The 24,564-nt window shown below is 44.4% G+C and overlaps 1 protein-coding gene across 1 annotated transcript in view; it reads left to right on the top strand.

Annotated features, from left to right (window-relative positions):
* The first annotated feature begins 706 nt into the window (after positions 1-706).
* The window catches only part of CLINT1 (clathrin interactor 1), a 131,231-nt gene continuing 107,373 nt past the window's right edge, over positions 707-24,564 (top strand). Inside the window, exon 1 of the mRNA XM_077468413.1 lies at positions 707-888. Coding sequence (XP_077324539.1) covers positions 848-888 — 41 coding nt within the window. The 5' untranslated portion in view covers positions 707-847. The remainder of the gene's footprint in view (positions 889-24,564) is intronic.

Genomic DNA, 24,564 nt, shown 5'->3' with positions numbered 1-24,564 from the left:
CCCCAGAAAATAAATATTGGGGAAATCTTCCTCTGAGGACACTAGTTCTGGCTGCCTGGGGTCCCTAAGGAATTCCCTAAATTTACAGGGATTTCCTCTCACTTCCTGTGGTTATGAGACAGGAAGTGAAGGTACATCTCTACAATGAGGCACAAATCTCTGCAATCAGACAAAGGTTATAACCTTCCCTTACTCTATCCAAAATGAAATAAAAATTTTTGCCAATAGTAACTATCTGTAAAGTTACTAATTATTGAAAAAGTCCTGAAAACGCCAATTTACTTTTAAACAAAATGAATACATTTGCCTTTTCCTCCAATGGCTTATAGTGTGCAATGTGACTACATTCAAGGGAGTGGTAGTTGTGTTGTCAGTCACCAGCCATTCCTGAGCTTCAGGTAACACTGACGCACACACCCCTCGCCCTGTTACCATGACGCGCCTCACTAGTTACCTGCCGTTTACGTCACCTCGGGGTGGAGCACGCTTGCCTGCGTGGACCATCCACAGGCTGAAGGCGAAGAACTTCAAGGCGCACGCGCCACCAGCGGTAGCACGGTGAGTCCTGACTGAGCGTGCGCGCAGCCGCCGCACGACACCTGCATGCCTGCAACGCGCATGCGCACCCTGGCTGGCGGAGTTCGCATGGTCTTACTACGCAGGTGCGGTGTGGTTGGCGGATGAGCGTCGGTAACCAGCACGCATGCGTGGGTGTGTGACGCGGACGGTCGTTACGTGTAGGGCACTGGAGCGGTTGCGCGGAGTGACATCGGCAGGTCTCCGGTGTGTGAGCTTGTGAGAGAGAAAGAGGAGTCCACGGGGCCGGTGGAATAGAACGGGAGCCGAGATGCTCAACATGTGGAAAGTCCGGGAGTTGGTGGATAAGGCGTAAGTAGACATGAGGGCTCTGGGGACTGCTGGGCTGGAAGCAGCTGAGGGCCACGGGCGGCTGAGTAATAATCCCAGCATAGCCTGCCTGTCAGGCCACACCAAGACACCAAGCCTTGTAAGTCCCTTGATACAGGGACCTTCGCTGGCTGCATGCTGGCCCTGTTACCTCCATACCTGTAAATTGAGCCAGATTTCCAGGGTGATGTCTCTGGGAAGTGGCACGCGTCTGCGGGGGGGGGGGTGTCTCCCTGGGAAGGGGCGCATCAGGGGGGTCTCCCTGGGAAGGGGCGCATCGGGGGGGGTTTCCCTGGGAGGTGGCGCGTCCGGGGGGGTTTCCCTGGGAGGTGGCGCGTCCGGGGGGTTTCCCTGGGAGGTGGCGCGTCCGGGGGGGTTTCCCTGGGAGGTGGCGCGTCCGGGGGGGTTTCCCTGGGAGGTGGCGCGTCCGGGGGGGTTTCCCTGGGAGGTGGCGCGTCCGGGGGGGTTTCCCTGGGAGGTGGCGCGTCCGGGGGGGGTTTCCCTGGGAGGTGGCGCGTCCGGGGGGGGTTTCCCTGGGAGGTGGCGCGTCCGGGGGGGGTTTCCCTGGGAGGTGGCGCGTCCGGGGGGGGTTTCCCTGGGAGGTGGAGCGTCCGGGGGGGGTTTCCCTGGGAGGTGGAGCGTCCGGGGGGGGTTTCCCTGGGAGGTGGCGCGTCCGGGGGGGGGTTTCCCTGGGAGGTGGCGCGTCCGGGGGGGGGTTTCCCTGGGAGGTGGCGCGTCCGGGGGGGGGTTTCCCTGGGAGGTGGCGCGTCCGGGGGGGGGTTTCCCTGGGAGGTGGCGCGTCCGGGGGGGGGTTTCCCTGGGAGGTGGCGCGTCCGGGGGGGGGTTTCCCTGGGAGGTGGCGCGTCCGGGGGGGGGTTTCCCTGGGAGGTGGCGCGTCCGGGGGGGTTTCCCTGGGAGGTGGCGCGTCCGGGGGGGGTTTCCCTGGGAGGTGGCGCGTCCGGGGGGGGTTTCCCTGGGAGGTGGCGCGTCCGGGGGGGGTTTCCCTGGGAGGTGGCGCGTCCGGGGGGGGGTTTCCCTGGGAGGTGGCGCGTCCGGGGGGGGGTTTCCCTGGGAGGTGGCGCGTCCGGGGGGGGGTTTCCCTGGGAGGTGGCGCGTCCGGGGGGGGGTTTCCCTGGGAGGTGGCGCGTCCGGGGGGGGGTTTCCCTGGGAGGTGGCGCGTCCGGGGGGGGGTTTCCCTGGGAGGTGGCGCGTCCGGGGGGGGGTTTCCCTGGGAGGTGGCGCGTCCGGGGGGGGGTTTCCCTGGGAGGTGGCGCGTCCGGGGGGGGGTTTCCCTGGGAGGTGGCGCGTCCGGGGGGGTTTCCCTGGGAGGTGGCGCGTCCGGGGGGGTTTCCCTGGGAGGTGGCGCGTCCGGGGGGGTTTCCCTGGGAGGTGGCGCGTCCGGGGGGGTTTCCCTGGGAGGTGGCGCGTCCGGGGGGGGTTTCCCTGGGAGGTGGCGCGTCCGGGGGGGTTTCCCTGGGAGGTGGCGCGTCCGGGGGGGGGGGTTTCCCTGGGAGGTGGCGCGTCCGGGGGGGGGGGTTTCCCTGGGAGGTGGCGCGTCCGGGGGGGGGGGTTTCCCTGGGAGGTGGCGCGTCCGGGGGGGGTTTCCCTGGGAGGTGGCGCGTTCGGGGGGGGGGTTTTCCCTGGGAGGTGGCGCGTCCGGGGGGTTTCCCTGGGAGGTGGCGCGTCCGGGGGGTTTCCCTGGGAGGTGGCGCGTCCGGGGGGTTTCCCTGGGAGGTGGCGCGTCCGGGGGTGTTTCCCTGGGAGGTGGCAAGCTTCCTTGGAAACTGCTGAGTCCGGCGTTGCGTCCCTGGAAAGTGATTATGGGGTCAGTGTTCAGGCTTCTGAAGCCAGTTCACACTCACTGGAAAGAAGCGATGATGCCAATTTTTTGTCAATTGATGAATCCGGAGATAAAGAGCTGACACAGGAAGCTGAATTAGTGAACCAGGAAGATACATTTCTTAACCTCTTGTCTATCACTGTATGTTTTAAAATGATGGGTTGTTGGCTGTGGTATTCTGGAGGACTATGTTTACTACTTGTCCATGTATCTGTAACACAAACTATGCCTGTGATTGTGCTGTCATTGGAACAGATCATAGGCAAAATACACAAAGCCGATTGGAGGGGCTCTGTGATAGCCAATCAAAGGCATCATAAATGTAAACATTGCCAGTGTTTACTTTTGTGAGCCCTTGCCTTCCTCCATTGTAAGAGGGGAAGGGCAATCTAATGAATGACTGGTAGGCAGCAGTTTTAGTTTATTTTTGGATCTTTAACCCTTTAACACCCTCCTTTCCTGTACTTCTCTCTAAGGTGTGTATTTTAAAGGCTTCAGCTTGCTTATCCTACACATTAACTCCTTCATCGCCATCCTCCCACTCAATGTGAACTGTACCATTTCCACCCTCTGTATAACCTGTACATGTTAATGTATTTAGCGCATCATTACCATGCTCCATGCTTTAATCTCCTCAATATCAGCATGTTTCTTCTTGTCCAAAAAAAGTGGCAAAAAATAAGGTCACCTTGGGCTGTCTACTTTACAAAAGGAGGTCATTTTGGGGTGTCCAGTGTTCACACTGTCTTGGCAATTTTATTTAAATAAAGTTAGGGGAATATATATATTTTTTTACCATGTTTTTCAACCTTTTTTATATAGTAAAAAATACAATACTATCAAGAAAAAAGTACTAACTGTCTCAAAATGAAGCTGTGTGTCTGAGGATTAGCCTCCAGGCTGCCCAGTCATGGCTGTAAAATCACAGTTTGACCAATCGGTGAAAATTTTAATGTAAAAAAAAATGTAGACAGCAGTGCGCAGGCGCACTGAGCGCGCCGCTGTTAACGGCGATATACTGCGAGTGGCGGCTCACGTGCAGGAGTGACGTCATCGCGGCTTCGTCGAATGACAGCGGCGGAGCAGCGAGACCCACCGAGAAGATGGATGCTCCGGACTACAGGGGACAGCAGTGACTTCGCTGGCTCCTGTGTCAGGTAAGTGACACATAATGGACTACTATGCGATGCATAGTAGTCCATTATGCTTTACCTTTGCAGGGAATCAAAGATGAAGTAAACCCATCAGGGTTTACTTCCTCTTTAAAGCTACTTGCCTGACTAACCCTGTACAGTGAGCTGGACACATTTGACAATGCTGAAACTGAACTCCCACACATGTCCGGGAGTGATGTCATTTTGGCCTGACCAATTACAGCAACTGACAATTGAGACCTGGAATCTGGCTGTCCGAAGATGACAATGGTCCAGTGGGGAGATGTGGAATGGCGCATTGCTGGATTGAAGGCAAGTATAGTTCCACTGAAAGAAATTCCCCTATTTTCACTAAACAGTGTGGATTGAAGGACCTTCCCTGGTGGCTATTGTATTCAGATGGCCACAGCTGTTGGAATACCCCAACAGTGACGGCATCTAATAGTTCAGTCTTTGGCAGATAAAATTTTACCCAGCTCAGACCATTTTTAAATGTTGCTGGCACGGCCACCCATGGCTCTACTTTCAGCCGATTAAGTAGTAAGTGACGGAAATTCAAGGCATCTGTAGGGACCTTTAGAGAACTCTCCATCTCTGGGCTATTGTAGGAAAGAAGTCAGTAGTAATCCAGTGTAGGTCTGGAAATAATATTCATGATGGGAGTAGTTAGGGCATTATTAGTTATCTTATAGCTTAGGAGTTAACAATTGCAAGGCTTTTTTTCCTCTTTAATCCTATGCAAATACATTTCTGTGTTTAATCACCTTGGAATTTTGATGATTAGTCCTCAAGAAGGCCTTCTCATGTTTGAAATTAAGAAGTTGACAGCAGTGATGGGTATTCCATGGGTAAATTGTTTGTTAGCACAGTTTTCTTCATCCTGGAAAGCTGAACTCCAGTCAGCCATAAGTGCTTGGTTTCTCCCCCTCTGCTAGTAAGGGTCAAACTTCAACATGTGCAATGCAAAAACAGCAGTCCTGCATTGTATATAAGTTGAGGGTACACCCACATTGTGGGATTGCCAGCTGTTTGGGAAACCAAGAATAAGGTAAGTATTCCTCTACTTTGAAACCCTCTTCCCACAGACTAAAGGTTTTAACCACCTTGCTTTAGACTCTCTGTTGGTAGATTGAAAAGTTTGTCTATAAATAAAGGAATTAAAATGGAAGGTCACCCGAATACTAAAATGTCTAAATCTACTGACATCCACAATCTAAGACTATCCTATCTAGCACTGTAAAGAAGAAATGACTATGCATACTTTTTCTGAAGCCGGTCTGGTTGGTGGCGGAATCTTTGCAGAAGAGACAGCCTACAACAGCTGGGAAATCAATGGGAAGTGATGTCACCCATTGAGTTACTATGGGGCTTCCCTTGCCTTCTCTGTGCCCGCCTCCACAGAGAAGCCGCCGCTGACAGCTCAGTGTTGGACTGGTCCAGATTGACTTCAGAAAAGGTATGTATAACCATTTCTTCTTTACAGGGCTAGATAGGTTAGTCTTAGATTGTGGATGCCTGTAGATTTAGAGATTTTAGTATTTTGGTGAACTTTCTCCTTTTAATACCTGTCCACCGATTTTCTCCCTCTTGAAGAACTGTAGCTCCAGGAGTGTCAGATGCCTGGTCTATTCCCCACTGAGCTCTGTGGTTCTTACTACCAAACTTCTACATTGCTTCAGGACACAGTAGTGACATAGTGAACTAGTGGATGGAACCACCAGCACAGCGCGGGGCCAGGCATCTGACACACCTCAAAGTTTTGGATGCTGGAAATCTGCAGGCTGCTTTTAGAAAGTGAATATTGACCGTGGGACCGGTATTTCTTTATATACAGTGTTTATCTTCAGCATTTTATTCTAGTAATAGTTGTTTTGGTGGGGACTTGGATTTTATTTCCAGCTGACCTGCCTGTACTGCTTTAACTAAGGCAGGCCATACATCGTTTTTTTTCCACTATATGTGGCCTCTGTTCTCCTCTGAGTACGGATGCGACCTGATCTGACCTGTTGATCCTCGGAATCGCTGGAACTAGAAGTTGGGGTCCTGCTGTTGCCATTGATTGTCTGGAGATCTGTTAATTGCATGCCTGGCTGATCTCTGTGGTGGGGATCTTTCATATTTGGTAAGAGGCCAACCTTTGTGGTGAAGGGCATTAGTGTCTTGGTCATCTCTTGAAGATGCATTCGTGGAGTCGGATAATGGAATGTTTCCATTTGTTCCGGGAATTTATTTATTTTTATTTTTTTTAGAAGATTTGCACATCACTAGTGTTTTACACTTGATGTTTGTGGACTTTTATTTGTGTGTGTGTGTGTGTGTATGTGTGTAATATATATATACCATACAGTATGCAACTGTCTTTCCTTTAACCAAGAGTTGAATAAAAGAAGGAATGAAATTTGCTGGATTCCCCATCAACAGAGTTGATGGGGGAATCCCTCCTGCCATGCTACTTTATTCTGACAGCAGGAGGCTTCCCAGCTATCACAATACAATGATCACTGCTGGCGGCTATACAGTAATCAAAAAAAAATAAAAAATACTGACAGGCTGCCCATAGATGGATCCAACCGGCCAAATTTCAATCTGCCAATGGCTAGCTTAAAGCGGTTGTAAACCCAGCTTCATTTTTTACCTACCAGTAAGCCTATAATGAGGCTTACCAGTAGGTCAAATAAATACACAAATGGTGCACTTTTTACCTTATCATATTATGATATTCACCCTGTATGCAGGCGCTGACGACACCTGCACATTTGCTCTGAAGGTCCGGTATACCATGCCGGAACTTCAGAGCTCCTTTGTGGAACCAAGGGCTCCCGTGCACATGCGCGGTAGTGACGTCATCGGGTCTTTGGCCCCTCGCAGCACCAGAGCCCACAATTCCGGAAGAAAGGACTGAAGAAGATGTCAGCCCCCTCGACAGTGTGCAGGCACCGCTGGAATGGCTTCGTTCTAAGGTGAGTATTGTGATGCATACTAGCAGATTATGCCAGTGTTTTACGGGGTTTTTTTTTTTTCTTCAGCCTTTTGCTACCGTTTTAAGTGTCTGGAAACAAAACATAACCTACTATACCTTTGGGGAGCCTATTGATTTCTATGGCCTTCTTATTGTCCTTTAACACTATTAAGATAAATACACATGAGCACTGGGTGCAAGCTTGCATTCAGCGTAGATGATGCATCGGTATGTTAACCTATAATCATCAGTGCTCATAAAGGTTACAACCTGCATTTGAGTGTTGTACAGATCATGCTGAAACATATGCATTTCTTAGACTCCTGAAACGATTGGTGTTTTGCACATGAACATATTGAATATTCACTCTTCCCTTGGCCAGTAAAATCGTTGCTGCCTTAATGAGGTAAGCATTTTGTATAGCTGGTACCCTACTGGGTGTCGTTGTTCCTTCTGCCTCCTGCTGCATAATTTCTATGTCCTTTTGTAAAGTAGCAGCAGTGACATGTATATCTATGGTCTGAAGTTGTTGATAGCATTGACCCAGAAATGGAACTTCCACTGATCTGGTTCCTCCCCCCACTCCTGTGTCACATTTGGCACCTTTTTCAGGGGGGAGTGGGGAGCAGATACTTGTCTAATACAGGTATTTGCTCCCACTTCCGGCGAAAGATCGCTGCAGTATCCGTGGCAATCTACGCCATGTCCGGCCCCTCCTCTGTCTCCCCCTGCTGTCTTCTGTGAGACACGCAGGTCCCAGAAGACAGCAGGGACCACTTAGAACACGCATACGCAGTAGGGAAACAGGCTGTGAACCTGCAAGGCTTTACTTCCTGATTCCCTTACTGAAGATGCCGGTGCCTCCACCTGGAGCCGAGGGAGGGGTTCGCTTCGGGTGAGGACATTGCGGGTGCCCTGGACATGTAAGTGTCCTTATTTTAAAAGTCAACAGCTGCAGTATTTGTAGCTGCTGATGTGAAATTTTTTTTTTCAGGTGGAACTCCGCTTTAAGGGCCAGTTCTACATTAAAAATGCATGGAAAGGAGGTTGTATGGTTTCCAGCACAGTCCAAAATAAAAGTAGAACCTGCTGCTTTTTTCCTGCACTGGACTGTACTTTAAAAGGGCACAACGCATCAAACGCACTGGACTCCACTACAGAGGGAAAAAAAAGAAAAGCATCTGGAATGCACCCGAAAAAGCAATACAAATTCCCTGGAACGCATCAAAAATGCATCTGGGACAGATCTGAAGTGTATTTTTGTGGCGTTAACCGAACCTTAGACTCCTTTCACACTGGGACATCAAAGCCGTCGGCGGTAAAGCACCACTATTTTTAGCGGGCGCTTTAGCATAGTTTTTTGCGGCAAGGTTTCAGCCGATAGTGGGCAGTTTTAACCCCTGCTAGTGGCCAAAAAAGGGATAAAACGACCCTTTAGGGGTTAAGGGTTATAACGAAAAAGGGTTAAAACGCTGCAGCGACGCTTTGCCAGCGGTTCTGCAGTGGTGCCCATTCAGTTCAGTGGGCATGTAAGGGGGCAAGGAGTGCTTAAAGTGTAAGTCCCACTTTTGGGTGGAACTCCGCTTTAAGATTATAAGAGCTGCAGCAATCAGTGGGGAAAAAACAAACAAACACTTTCTTAAGAAAGTTGCTTAAAACATATTCAAGTATTGTTAATCATTAAACACTGGATGCCTCTCAGTTTTTGTATTCTATCAACAGTGTCACTTTAATACAGTTGTCTGTAGAGAATAAGGCTCCTTTCACACGGGCGGATAGAATTCAGCTTTTGCTTTCCTATGGCCCCATTCGCACACTGCATTTAGCAACGGTTTAGTAACATGGGGTTTTGTGTGGTTACAAAAAATAAATTTGACTGCGTCCAGGACCAATTTATTGCAGCTATCTGTACAAAACTGAAGGTAATTTGCAGTGTACTATTTCTGCTGCAGATAGAAGCAACAACAAGGAAAGCACGTCAGAAATGGCAGGAATGTTCCAACGCAGCAAAACGCAGCCTCATGTAAACACAGCTAATCACAATGTACTACTGCAAGTGATCGCTGTGCCTGAAGTCTTGGCATTTCAAAATGACAAAACATGCTTTTTAACAGTGGCAGAACAGCCGCCCGTGTGAAAGAGGCCTAAGGAGAACTATGAGCTATAATCTCTCTTGGTATGTCTATTGCTAGACAAGTTGAGAAAATGCATTTCAATCACTGAAGAGGTTGGTGTCCTTTTTAGCTGTTACTTGACTTTTTTCAGAGTTGTCATGTTCTATGGGTGCTATATCTATAGCACACCAGTGAGCTGTAGCTGCATAGAGAAGCATTGTATCCAGCTACAACAGCAGCTCTGTAGCTAGAGGACATAATCAGCCAGATTGTCATTGCTGCAGATGTCAGCTAGAAGGTTGCTGAAGTGACATGACTCTACGGGGCTTTGTTTCTTTTAAAGGACAGCTGCACCTTTGTGCTAAGACACTAATCGCCCCACCCTCCTCTGCAGGTTTCCAGTAAAACAGCCTTTACACAGACAGAAAAACTCCATACAAGATAATTAGTCTGCTTGTCACATGCACCTAAGTGATGGCAAAGACTGATGACATCTAAGGAAAATCCCCATCCTACATATTGAATATTCTCCTTGGTTGACTGAAAGGAAACCTGTGCTCCTCCTAAAAATTCCACTTGCCTGACAGTAATGATGTTGAAACTCCTCATATACATTCTTGTTTCAGATGACTGAGTCAAAGAATCAAGGACTGTAGCTATGCGTGCCAGCCAGGGAGTGCTGGCATCATTTCTTCATTGTAAAGAAACTCACACTTGACCCTCTTTTTTACAAATGTAAAAATCTCTTTAGAAATGGCCAATTGTCCTGCCCCTTATTAGTACAACACAATAACATGTGGTAAATCGATATTTAAACCCAAATATTTGGGTTTAAATATATTTTTGGGGCTTTTTTTTTTCCCCCTATATTTTCACCTGGTTATCCAACCAGTAAATCTGTTATTTTTTAACTTCTGTTAACAGACCAAGCTGTCCAACAAACATGGCAGTTGAATTGGCCAAGCATTACATGGTCTAAGACATTTTGCCCAGACTGGTACTTACAATGACCAGCTTTTATTCGTTTATGTAAAACTTTATTTCTCAAAGGTAAAAAAAAAAATTTCTGTAACTGCTTAAAAAAGGTTAGCTGGAGTTTGCTTCACGTATGTCAAGTCCAACTGAATCCAGAATTCCATCTAACGCTAACCTCCCTCCGCCCAAGGGTGGCTACGCTGCTTCTCTATAGATAGTGCAGTCAACCTATGATAGGAAGTGCACTACTGACCATATCACCAGGTGAAAATAAAGGCACAAAAGCCTAAAAAACAAAACAAAAAATGACTGCAGCCACCAATTCTAAGACTGCGGGTCCATTAGCAGTAAAAAAAAAATGCTTTTAATCCCCGCTAGCGGCCTGAAGAAGAGGTTAAAAGCGCTTCCCATTTATTCCAGTGGGCCGGGGCGGTGTAGGATCAATGTATTCACCACTCCCAAACCGCCCTAAAGATGCTGCTTGCAGAACTTTTTTCCCCATCCCGTAAACGCACCGCCCCAGTGTGAGATCACTCGGGCTTTCACACTGGAGATGCAGTTTTTAGACTCTTTACAGGCACTATTTTTAGCGCTAAAACTCCCGAAAACTGCCACAGTGTGAAAAGGGTCTAAGGATTGGCAAGTTAAAAATATATTATAGTGGAAGTAAAGGCAAAACCTAACTAACTCCAAGCCTAATCTATCTAGCCCTGTAAAGAAAAGATCGCCACACTTGCATATTTTGCAGCTGCTCCAGTCTGGTCCCAGGCTAAGCTGTTAGCAGTGGCATCAGTGTGCAGGAGAGGCAGCTGTCAGCAGAAGCCCCATAGTAAGTCTATGGGTGATGTCACTTCCCAGGCATTTCACAGCCATCGTTGGCTTTTTCCTGCACACAGAGGGCGCCGCTGGAGACTGGAGTGGCTTCAGAAGAGTTAAGTATAGCAATTTTTTTTTTTTTTTTTTTTTTACAGGGCTAGATAGACTAGGCTTAGAATGTGGCTAAGAGTAGGTTTTGACTTTAATTGCACTTTAAGTCTCTTTTTTTGCACTTTTATTACTTACACCTTCTTCAACGCGTCAAGATCCCGCACCAGGATGCCTATTCTGCAGTGAAAAGACCGCCGGCTTGCAGTTTTTGACATAAGAGCGTTTAGTTCCACTTTATATCTTTGTTTTTGGGTTTGGATATTTTTTAAACACAATATGCATAGGAGAGCTGACTGTCACAAGCTGCTAGCAGAGTCCCTCAGGCTTTAATCAACTCGTGCTGATGCTTACTAAAGCCTGCAAGCAGCTTGTTTGACAGTCTGTGCTGCCATTAAGATCTATGATTAACATCTTCTAACTGGAGATAAAGGTTGCTATAAAGAGTAACCTGCCCCCCTTTTTTTGATTTCTCTTTATTTAACTTGCACCCCCAGCAAATCTAGCTTTGTCTATTGTAATTAGCAACTCAGCTGATGCAGACCTCATCCTGCACCACAATCTTCTATTGTTGAACTGCATATTTATAATGATTTGTACAGATGCAATTTTGGGTACCAGTTCACAAAAAAGGTATTTTGGAACTGGTGAAATTACAGAGATTCAGCTATAAGGAAAGATCATCTGAACTGAAATGATTCTCTTTAGAAGAAGAGATTAAGGTGGGGGATATGATCAGCATGTACAAATACATAAGTGGTCCATATAGTGAATTTGGTGTAGTTATTCACTTTCAGGTCCTAAGAGGACGCGGGTGCATGCTTTACATCTGGAAGAAGAGAGATTTAACCTTTAGCCCTGGTTCACATTGATGCGATTTAGCATGCCAAAGCGGTGGCTATTGCCTGCAATGGAACCGTCCGAATCTGTGTGACGCAGACTTTGCGGCGCCACACAGATTCCCAAAAGTAGTTTCTGTACTACTTGGCAATTTTCAGGTGCGATTTCAATCCACATCTGTAGGAAACCTCACAAATGTCTCTGAAATCATCGGACTGACATTTGGGAATGAAATCAGTTTTCGCAGCAGTTTGAACCTGGGCTTACATACGGAAAGTCTTGTGAAAATGGGGAGTAGATTCCCTCAAGAAATGCTTCTGGCCAGCTCAGTAGATTGTTTTAAAAAAGAGCTGGGTGCGTTCCTAAATGCACGGAATATAACTGGTTATTTTTAGGGGTAATACCGCCAAAGGTAGTTAATCCAGAGAATATCCTGTTCGGGGTTGAAACAATCGATTATGAAATTAATCGATTACTATTCACTTGTACAGCATCATGACAGTTGAAGACTAAACAGAGGCCAAGATGGCAGCTTCCTTGGCTGAAAAAACGATAGAACGGTTTACTTCCACTTTAAGTGTAAACATTGTAACAATTTGTCAATGGATTAGACTGCAAGTGAAAAAAGTTTAACCACTTAAACACTAAACCTTTTTCTGACATTATTTGTTGGTTTCAAGTTAAAATCTTTTTATTTATTTTTTTGCTAGAAAATTACTTAGAACCCCCAAACATTCTATATAATGTTTTAGTAGACGCCCTATAGAATAAAATGGTGGTTGTTGCAATATTTCATGTCGCACAGTATTTGCGCAGCGGTCTTGCAATTTTCTTTTTTTTTTTTATTACTTTAATAAAAAAAAAAAAAAAAAGCTTACCAGTAAAGTTAGCCAATTTTTTATTTTTTTTGTATAATGTGAAAGATTTTACGGCGTGAGAATCGTGATCTTTTTATTCTAAGCAGTTTCCGAAACTGTTGCATACAAACGGTCGGACTAAGTTGTCGAAAAATCAGATTATTCAGAACATGATGACGTAATTTCGTTACGATGGGACTACGTTCAGGCTAGTAGCCAATAGCTTTGATGTAGGAATTTGATCTGAGCATGCGTGGCAATTAGTCTGATCAAAATTCTCTACACATGATCGGAGTATGTACGATCGAACCAGTTGGTCGGGAAATATTTCCAACAAGTTGGAAAATTGGGTCCAACGGATATTCCGACGGAATCAGTCCGATGCATACCACACAGTGGGATTATCCGACAACACGGTCCGATAGGACACATTCCGACAGATTCTCCGACCATGTGTACAAGGGCTTAGACCTGGTTCACACCTATGTGTTTTTTTGGTGCTTTTTGCAGAAACTACATTTAATTTACATTGTTTCCTATGGGACATGTTCACATCTATGCTTTTTTTTTTCAGCTGCTGCGTATTTGGAAAGGGTCAGGGACTTTTTTTTTTTTTTTTTTTTATTTATTTATTTTTAAAATGCAAAACGGTGCTTTTTTGGTTCAATATACTTCAATGGAGAAGCTGAAGAAAAACAAGTAATGCATTATGCAGAAATGTGTTTTTTTTTTTTTTTTTTTTTAATCTGCCCAGCAACAAATTGGCCAAAAAATGCTAAAATCTCAGCAAAATCACGTGCGCAAAAATAAAAAACGCGCAGCAAAAAGCACTGCAGAAACAGATTAGCAAACTTCATAGGTGTGTACTGAGCATTATGCTGGCCACATTGATTAATTTTCAGATGAGAATATTCAGACAAAAAATCTTTGTACATTCACTGATTGAAAGAACGTTGTTTGAAATTTTCACTTGTTTTTACCATTCTGTTTTTAAAATGAGTGTAATTTCTGAACGAAAACCACATACACTGTCTGAAAATTCCTTTGACCAAGAAGTTTTCTATTTCCAAATTTTCCCATCGCTGTGGTTGAAAACTAACGTTGATTTGACCCCACTAATGATTAGACAATCGAACGAACATTCTTAAAATTATTATTATTATTTATTTTATTTTTTTTGAAGGAAGACATTGTTTTCTTTTTTAATAAAAATTTTTGATCTCAGAGTCTGACATTTACCAGATTCACCCTTTTAATAGTATATGTAGTATATCTCCTATAATAGTATATACCAGCCTTTTCTCAACACAGAGGAACCCTTGAAATAGTTCTCTGGTCTCGAGGGAACCCCTGCTAAAAATTAGAAATCTACAACTCATGATACATTAGTGTGGTCAGTGGGAAGAATGGTCCTTACACTTGTGGTCATTGGAAAGAATTACCTCCTTACAGATAGCTAAAAAGATCAATGGTGTCAGTGGGGACTTATCTGAGAGGCAGAAATTGCGCAAGGCTGAAAGAACCCCTAGCAACCTCTGGAGGAACCCTTAGGGTTCCACATAGCCCTGGTTGAGAATCGCTGGTATATACAGTATATTTCTCCTCTAATAGTAATATACAGTATATCTCTTCTGTCTGTTGTTCTCAGAGTGGATTATAGATTTTGCTCCCTAACCATATAGTTGGTTATTTATGTTTACCACTGCATAGAGATATTTTAGAATAAATTCCTTCTTTTTTTTTTTTTACTTATTAACTAAACTATACACCACACTTTTTTTTTTTTTTTCTTTTAAGATTATTAACCGATTAATCAAAACATTAATCGGCCAACTAATCGATTATGAAAATAATCGTTAGTTGTAGCCCAAATAATATTGTCTCATGGGGGATCAGGAAGGAATTATTTTTTCCCCCACCAGAGCAGATTGGATCATACTTGGAGGTATTTTTTGCCTTCCTCTGTCTCAATTTTTGGTATAGGATGGTGTATAAGGAGGTTTTCTACTTGTATTTTTTTTTGATATTTTTTCATTAAATTTTTTTGTTCTTTTATTGGTTGAACTAGATGGGCTAGTGTCTTTTTACATATATACAGTTACAAATTCTCGAACAAAAGGAGTTAAAATGTAATACAGGAAGAACTGAGAATGAAGGTACTTTTTTAAAGTCTTGCAAAAAAAGCTTCTTGAATTTGCTGTGTGTAAATGGGCACAGTAGTGCAAATAAAAATAAAAACAGTGTCTCGTACAGTACTTAAAGTGTTACTAAACCCATAACAGTAAAATCAGTCTGTATATGTAGCAAAGGATGCTTGTTCTACTCACTGGGTAACCCAATGGGTTATTCCTGCACATTGTGTAAAAAGGCTGTTTGATCCGACTCCCCTTCTTCCATTGTCACCAATCCATCTACTGATAGAATAGAGCCTTGGGTGCACTCTGCACATGCTCAGTTTGGTGTGTATTGCTAGAGTTTTTTTTTTTTTTTTTTTTTTCTTTTTTTCTTGGGAGAGTTCATGTCGGCACAGGGCCAAGTAGCACTATCCAGACAGAGGGTTCAGGGGTCATGCAACCTCAAAGAGCAGTCATTGGAGACTGAAAACTCCTCCTACAAACTTTAACCAGACACTGATAGAAGTCACAAGACTGCTATATACTGATGAGAAAAGGTGTTTATATTTACTAAAATAATTCAATTTCCATGTTCTGTGGGATACCAGATATAGTGAATGCAGGGTCCTGGGTTTGGTAACACGTTAACTGTATTGCTGTAAGTTTATATGCACAGCTGGTCTAGTTGTTACAGCATTGTCAGTACTTCTCTATACTGTTTTTGGCAAACACTGTAATGAATATCCAATATGTATATTGAGAGAAGGCTTCTCCCTAGAGCAGTGATGGCAAACCTTGGCACACCAGGTGTTTTGGAACTACATTTCCCTTGATCCTCATGCACTCTGCAGTGTAGTTGAGCATAATGGGAAATGTAGTTCCAAAACATCTGGGGTGCCAAAGTTCACCATCACTGCCCTAGTGTCTCATAGGTTAGCAATAGGTCACCCCACCTTCTTGTGTATGTATACATTCTAATTACAAAGACCCTTCCAAAGAGTAGCTTCGGCAGCAGAACCTGTTTAGTCAGGAGACGAAAACCATATTGGCAAAACAGTCAGAACTGTGAGAAAGGGAAGCTTTGATTGTCTTCAGAGATGGATTGGCTGATATTGTAGAACCTGTCTGTACACCTATAAGTGATTGTGCATGTTGAGAAAAGGTTAATTATAGTGCAGGCCATGGCTGCCTACAAAGGGAAAAATGTACAAGTTGTCTGATAGCTAGGAGTAGTTTTGGTACAATTATTAAAGAGGTTGTTAAGTCAGAAAGTTTTTTCATTTTTATATTAATGGATTCTATGCTTTAAGAAAAATAGCTTACTGTTTACAGCAGCGCCCCTAATACTCATGTAAACCCCTTCTCTGTCCAGCGATGTCCACGAGTATCTCAGCCATTTGATACTCTCCTTATTAGTTGAGACACAGCAGCGCCATTGGCTCCCGCTACTGTCAATCTGTCAGCCAATCAGGAGAGAGAAGGGGCGGAGCTCCATGTCTGAATGGACACAGGGAGCTGTGACTCAGCTTGGGTGCCCCCATAGCAAACTGCTTGCTGTGGGGGCACTGGACAGAAGGGAAGGGCCAGGAGCACAGAAGAGGCACCCGACAAGAGGAGGATCTGGGCTGCTCTGTGCAAATCCACTGCACAGAAAAGGTAAGTATAACATGTTTGTTATTTTTATAGGGAAAAAAAATACTTTACCTTCACTTTAAGCCTTTGTAAACCACTTCTTCTGAATAAGAAACGCAGTTTTGAGGTTTACTAAAAAGCAGTTGACACCTGTTGGATCTTTCCTCTCAAACCCTAAACCACAGTTGCATGCACATCTATAAATACATTCCATTCAAATAAGACTTATTAAGAAAGTTACTGTTATTTGATGTCGTTCCAGATATTCAGCTCTCCTGCTAGTAAGGCTAAAAGTCTCTTCCAGGGAGTACCCGTGTAAACTGTGAGGAAGGGGAGGGGGTGTGAGGGTTTTTTCCAGAGATGAAGTGTAAGGCTAGGTTCACACTGCTGCGATGTCCATGATCGGATGTGATTCGCACTGCAGTGCAAATCACATGCGATCTCTGCGATGTGATTTCAGCCATACAGATGGTATGGCTGAATTTGCATCGCATCCGGCCCAAATTCGTACAGGACCCTTTTTTTGGTCCGCAGCAGAATCGGGTCGCATGGGTGCTCACACCATGCGATCCGATTCCTGTCCGAGTTTGCAGATTGCACTGCGATATGCGAACTGATTTGGAGGTGTCATTAACTTTTAACTGACACTCCCAGCAGTTCGCATAGGGCAGTGTGAACCCACAGTGGATTCGCAGCGTTCCCGCATCGCTTCAGTGTGAACCTAGCCTAAAGCCTCATGCACACAGGATGTTTTGCAAACTCTCCTAGAAGCCTTTCTTCCTGGCAGCAGCGTTTTGACAGAGAGAGAGCCTGACGCTTGTAAAAACAGTTTTACAAGCATCAAGAGCTTGGGCATTCATTTCATTGGCCAGAATAATCATTTATTCTGCCCATTGAAATTAATTAACACTCAAGCGCTGGGAGCCAGCCTAAAAGATCTTCCTCTGCTGGTACTGGGTCCTGACCCACATAGCTCACTCTAACCCATCTAGTGATAGATGTTTCAGGGCCTGTGGCAAGCGTGGAGATGAGAGCCATATCTTGTGGTTCTGCTCTCGCTTCGTGGGCTTTTTTGGTTAAAAAAAATCTGTAAGGTGAACTTACATACGGCCCCCCCCCCCCCCAGTCCCGCTAACCCGTTCTGAGCCCCAGGATTGACGCCTCAGGCCCCCGTCGTTTATAAAACCTCTTGGCTTTATATCTTCTTCTTAGCCGCTGAGAGGATGGGCTACACAGGTTCTGATTGGTTGGCCAATTAGAATGCTCCTAAACGTCCCTCCTGATGGGGTATGATAAGGAGATTAAACTCTGGGGATTTCCAAACCCAGGGAGCTGTGAGGCGGCTATACAGAGGTTTAAAATGGGTGATTGCTGCCCTGCAGGTCGGCGGGACTGGGTGGTTGGAGGGGGTGGAATGGTGCAAGGTGGGGGTCCTGTGTAAGTTCACCTTACAGATTTTTCTGCAAAGGTGAACTTACTCTTTAAGGCCTCCTCTCTATGCTTTTTCATGTTCCCTTCCGCAAGTTTTTCGTGTACTCTTCCGCAAGGGCGCTGGACATGCACTTCTCCACTGCCCTCTCCCAGGCCCTTTTTCCCATCAGCAGAAACTGACCATGTGTCTTTTTTTTTATAGCCACCAGAAAAGCATGCCATTGCTAGGGTTTGAAGGAACCCTCGGTTGGATTTGCAGAGGTGAAGGGCATTCTAACTACCTCATGGTTCATGAGAAAAACGCAAGTAATACTTCATGACTCCGACACCAAATTCCTTACAGTGTGGAGCCCATGGTGATATTATACTCTGCCCACTCAGCTCCCGGCTAGTCTGGGCATTCAGAACCGTTCTGGAATATTTTCTAACCCGCAGGTTCCTTTTCCTCCCACCTAGTCCTGCTTTTCTTTCCTTTTCTCCTTCTCCCGTCACTTTTCCATCTTTTCTCTCCCCACTCCCCCCTCCCCGGTTTTGTTCTGTTTTCCTTATTTTATTTATTTTATATTTTTGTTTTTCCCAATATTCTTTTTACTTTTCTCCAAAACCACAAGATGAATATCCCATCCCTTCTGCCTCATCAAGCCCTGGGCCACTGAGCCCAGTCACTCAATGTCGCTTCCAGTACTAGATGCCGGATGCCATTGCTCTCTTGCTTTGGATATTCCGAAAATGTACCCCTTCTGTAACCAATTGTTTCTTGTTTTAATCCCCTGCTTTGGACTTATTTGTTCTGCTTGAACTTTGGTATTGTTCTTAATAAAAACTACTGTTCCAGAAATGTTAAATTCCCTGGATATTTTGCTATGGTATTTTATAACAACCCTGTCTCTACTATAAGAAAATCTGAAGCAGCTGTCCCCCTAAAATAATAGACTATTTACCTGTCCAGTAGGTGGCGGGTGACTTCTTTGCTGTCTTGCACTTTTAGGCGTGTTCCCTGCTGTGTGCTGTGGTTCTTGCCATTGACACCTGTATCGTCTGTTTTGTAATGATGCAAGATATGACCGGTGAGACATACTCAGATGTGTTGGATAGTAGCCTAATAGGGAGCACAACAACCTTTTCGCATTATGTGTTACTGATTTTTCACATTGCCAGAATTTTAGCTTACCTCAAGGAACCAATGTATAATAAAGTAGCATAGTGTGAACTTTGTCAAAAATTGATGTACTTGAAGGAATTTACTTGAAGGAATTTATTGCTATAGGTGTGTTTGGAGAGTGTAAAGGTGTACTGTATTTTATCTGGAGTACACTGGCAGGTGGCCCACCAATGACAATGGGCAGTGAAACATCTGCGTGCCCTCGAATGAGTCACCTACTGTTGTCTTTGTTCCATTTCGGGTGATGAATGGTCACTGCACAAGTGCTCTTTATTCCTTTAAAAAGAAATCTTAAAGCTGTACTCCAGGTAGATATAAAAGACACACATTGATGTAGCTTTTTTTTTTTTTTCTTTCATGACTATATATATATATAATTTATTTTAAAAAATACTATCGGTAGCAGGGTAAGTATCTGGATTTTACCTGATAGAAGTCTCTTTAGAGTGAAATAGATCCAATCAGTTTATCTGCCGACAAGAAGCATACTGATAGGAGAGAGGTGTGACAGCTCATCACTGTGCTGCTTCTTCTTTCACGGTCTAGTCACGGCAATAAAAACCTGACCAGTTCACATGTTCAGTACTAAAAGTTTTGTCTTTGGATACACTTTGAGCTGACCTTGTATGCATTGTGATTGTATGGGTTTCTTCAGATTGCTTGAAAACAACAGTAAAAAGGCCTGTGTGATTGGCTGGAAATTTGAATAGAATGGTGAGGTTTGTCCTCATTCTATTTTTTTGGGGGAAAAAAATAAAGGTGGCCATATATGTAGCTTATTGTATCAGACCTAGGTACAATCAATTGCAAGCAACAGATCGATTGATTAAAGTATCCAACAATGCAACACAAGTATTGTTCCTTGCTTGTGATTGACATAAAATATAGATTAAATATGCTTGGTCAGTGACAGTGATTAAAACCAATTATAATATTGAACAGTGATGGGTTCTGTAGCACGCATGGACATTTGTGCAAGTGATCAACAAAATTCTACCATGACCAATCAACATAAGGCCACAGTCACACAGGGCGTACAATACTTTAGACCTTTACAGGGCTGTGTTTACCTGCATGGGGATGCACAGGTGTTTTGTGCATTCCTGTGCTGGCAATCTCATTGACGTCTTTTGTCCAATTTGATATCTGTTACAACCACATGTGTGTCCGTGAAGCTTCTGCATGCCACCTGTATATCCCCATGCAGGTAAATATGGCCCTGCACAGGGGTATGGTATTGTATACCATGTCTGAATGAGGCCCAACGGAATCATAATCCATAGAGGGAATCTGTAAATCAGTTGATCAAAAGATTTCTCCCACTCCTGCCTGCCAGTCTTGTACTCTCCTGTTCCCTATCCAGTGGGATATCACCACATAGCCACACGCTGGTTTTTCCAAATCTTTCCAGCTGCCCCCTCGTATATGTTTCTCACTATTATTCGTTGGCATGGACAATGAAGCTCAGAAACTCCATAAAACTAGAGGAGAGCGGAGAGCTCATGCACATGTTCCGCCAAGAAAATTTTGACAAGCGGTTATGCGATCTATGCAGTAATATCTTACTGGGTCAAAGACAGGCGTGTGAAGGTCTACAAATATTTTGGCTTTTTGAACAGGGAGTTCACCTGGTCTGTAGGAGTAGAATTGTCTCCTTGTTCACTGATCAATGAATGCTTCATAAATGTGCAGAATGCAGGTTTTCGTGTGACGCATTGTTGGAATGTGACTTCAGCTTCAAACCGTTCTACTTTACTAACTTGTGCATTTAAGCGGAAGAAATCGTTTTCTGTTACAAAGTTGAATGTGCCCCCTATATTTAGGAAGATATAAGCCCAATGACAGAAACCCCATAAAAGTTTTACTGGGTTAATGTAATTTTCATAAATAATTTTCAATCTTTTAAAGTGTTTGTAAACCCTTACAAACCACTTTGACCTACAGGTAAGCCTAGATTAAGACTTACCTGTAGGTCCAAGAAATATATTTGCCCGAAGACAGGCACCGCTGTCTATGGCGCGCAGAGGCACTGAGTGCGGCATTGTCAATGACGAAGATGCCGCGCGTATGCGTGGGAGTGCCGTCATTGCGGCTTTGCCGAATGACAGCGGTGGAGCTGCGAGCCCCCCGAAAAGATGGATGCTTTACCTTTGCAGGGAATGAAAGAGGAAGTAAACCCATCAGGAGGGAGGTGTCGCATGCAGAAGGTTTTTTTTTTTAATTTTTTTTTTTTTTACACCTTAATGCAGTGAATGCAATAAAGCAGACCTTCAGTCATTTTTTTCAACGTTCCATTTATTAAATCTTCTGCCCTTGTTGTTTTAACTTTTGATAGTAAAACATTTTTTTTTCTGCCAGTAAATACCTCATACAGCCCACTTCCTGTTTCTTGTCTGGTAAAAAGCCTAGGGGTATGGCATCATGCACAGCGCTCTCTCACTTGAGTTTGCCAGGAAGGAGGGGGGGGGGGGTTGAGTCATAAAAAGGCCAATGAGAGCTGCAGGGGTGGAGGTGTGCCTCTGTTTAAATCCAGAAAGTGAACGGCAGCACCTTCAGCTGCCTACAGTTTAAAATGGTTGCAGCCAGACTTAGTGGGGGGGGGGGGGGGGGAGAACATTCTGCAGCATATTTGGTACAGAATCCCAGTATAGAGTTGTGCTCATAGAACCACTTTAAGAATTTCTCTGGTGTAAAATGGGTGTGAGGCTGCTATATTATAAACCCAAACGTGTATTTATGTTAAAGTGGAGTTCCACCCAAAAGTGCAACTTCCGCTCATTTGTCTCCTCTCCCCCTCCGGTGCCACAATTGCACCTTTTTGGGGGGTGGGGACAGGATACCTGTTCCCACTTCTGGGAGTCCGTGCTGCGACCCATGACGTCACCGTGGGGCTCCATCCTCCTCCCCCTGCCACCGGGCCAGTAGGAGAGAGGAGCGAGGCCTCACGTATGCACTGTAGGGTTACCGGTGTGAAGCCATAAGGCTACACTGCCGGGTTCCCCTGCCTGCAGTGGCAGCAGCACCTGACAGCTGATGGAAACATTGGCTGGGGTGCCCACATCGCTGGACTCCAGGACAAGTAGGTGTCCTATTAAAGGCCAGAAGCTGCAGTATGTGTAGCTGCTGAATTTTTTTTCAATTTTTATTTTTATTTTTTTGGGCGGATCTCCACTTTAAAGATATAATACTTGACAAAGTAAGTGTGCACATTTTTATAATTTATTCACAAGTGAAGGTGCATGTTACTATCACAAGTAACCGTAAAGTCTTTGTTTTTGCATATCCTGCCTCTTAAGTGACCAGTACTACTTAAGAACTGAAATATGGAGATGTAATCTCAAGGTCCGTTGTGTAACAAGGAAGATTTGCTACCTGTTGCATCACTTAGGAGAACATGCTGAAATTGCTTGGCACACTTCTGTCGGAAGCACAATGAGAAAAACATAAGCCGGTTGGGTGTGAAGGTGATGGGCTGCTATGTTTTTATCTTTTACTTTCTGTGGTTAATGTCTATCCTGACACTGACCTTGGAACGTTGGCTGCGAAGTTTGTCTCTGTGTTGGGGGAACAAACAGCTGTATCAGCACTATATATGCTATATCAAGGGAAATTAGTTTGTATTTATGCTCAGAACAGCATAAAGTGTTTTTGTTTTCTATCTACTTTCGCATGACTTTGTGTCTGTAGATAACATTTTGCAGACTGTTTGGCTTATACTTGGAGTCCATTTAGATGTTTATGAAGATCTTGGAGGATATGCGGTCTGGACATGTCAGGTCTTTGTCCGATTTCTGATTTGCAAGTTTTAGTAGAGGTGTACATTAAAGTTCTAACATAGATGTGGTTGTAAGATAAAAATACAGAAAGTTCTCAGAAACTTGATAAAACATGAACGGAAATGTACTGTGAAGAAAGTGTCCATATGAGCTGCATATCTTTGCAAACCCCAGGTAAGAAACTGTAACGGCTCTAGCCTGGGCTCCAGACAGGCCCTGTCCCTCAACATGTTTCACTCCTCCCTGAAGCTTAATCATGGGGATTATGAACAGGCATCAGATGAGATTGGGGCATTTACTACTCAGTCTGGGCAGTGTTATCCTTGGCAACCCCTATATTGTAGCGCAAACTTCATCATCGGGACTACTGTAATACTACTTCCAGTAATGGCCTGCCTGTAAACACGTGCAGTCCACTTTTACTAAAACAAAATGATGATTGGGGGGGGGGGGTTCAGCATTTATTGAATTGCTATTGAATTATTAAAATAATTGAAATTCTATTCTTTAACCATTTTGCCTGCTGGGTACTTTCACCCTCCTCCCGGCCAGGCCAATTATGTGGTTATGCAACGCTGTAGTCAAACAACAATTTTATCATATTTTTATTTTTTTATTTTTTTTGCTAAACAAAAAAGACCAAAAAGAATTCATATTAGTTTTTGTTTATAACATTTTTTAAATGAGCAATTTTTCTCCACTGATGGGCACTGATGAGGCAGCACTAATACGCGACCTTGATAGGCATGGACACTGATAGGCAGCAATAATAGGTACTGATGAGCACTGGTGGGCACTGTTGGGGCGGCACTGATGATCAGTGCCCTGATTGTCAGTTCAGATGCCCCTGCTGAGGAATGATGCTTACTGTCTCCTCTCCGTACGTGCTGTCGTCTTGAGAGGAATGCCAATAACTGGAATTTCCTGTTTACACTAATAAGCTGAGATTGGACACAGCTGATCAAATGGTAAAGAGCCTATGTCTCGGGCTCTTTACCATGATCCGTCATGCGCTAGGTGATTGGGACACTGATCACTACCAGTCTCCACGCTGCGAGAATGGGAGGATATCATATGACGTCCCAGAACGAGAGCGCTCCTGCTCATCCGTCAATTCACTATATGGTGGACGGGGAGCAGTTCAGTTAAGGATTAGAAACCACTTCCTTAACCACTTAAGGACCAGGCCTCTTTTTCGGACTTGGTGTTTCCATGTTTAAAACAGTTTTTTTTGCTAGAAAATTACTTAGAACCCCCAAACATTTTATATTGTTTTTTTTCTAACACCCTAGAGAATAAAATGGCGGTCATTGAAATACTTTTTTTCACACCGTATTTGCGCAGCGGTCTTAGAAGCGCACTTTTTTTGGAAAAAATTCACTTTTTTGAATAAAAAAATAAGACAACAGTAAAATTAGCCCAATTTTTTTTTATACTGTGAAAGATAATGGTATGCTGAGTAAATTGATACCCAACATGTCACGCTTCAAAATTGCGCCCGCTCGTGGAATGGCGTCAAACTTTTAGCCTCAAAAATCTCCATAAGCGACATTTAAAAAATTCTACAGGTTGCATTTTTTGCGTTACAGAGGAGGTCTAGGGCTAGAATTATTGCTCTCGCTCTACCGTTCGCGGCGATACCTCACATATGTGGTTTGACCACCGTTTTCATATGCAGGCGCTACTCACGTATGCGCTCGCTTCTGTGCGCAAGCTCGTCGTAACGGGGTGTTTTTAAAAAAATTTTTTTTTTTCTTATTTATTTTAATTTATTTTATTTATTTTTACACTTTAAAAAAAAAAAAAAAATGGATCACTTTTATTCCTATTACAAGGAATGTAAACATCCCTTGTAATAGAAAAAAGCATGACAGGTCCTC

This window comes from Lithobates pipiens, unplaced genomic scaffold (assembly GCF_037356315.1).
Source record: "Lithobates pipiens isolate NorthernLeopardFrog02 unplaced genomic scaffold, aLitPip1_a1.2 Scaffold_8, whole genome shotgun sequence".
In the NCBI taxonomy this organism is placed as follows: domain Eukaryota; kingdom Metazoa; phylum Chordata; class Amphibia; order Anura; family Ranidae; genus Lithobates; species Lithobates pipiens.
Note: the sequence above shows the minus strand (reverse complement) of the source record. Positions and strands in the feature narration are given on the sequence as shown.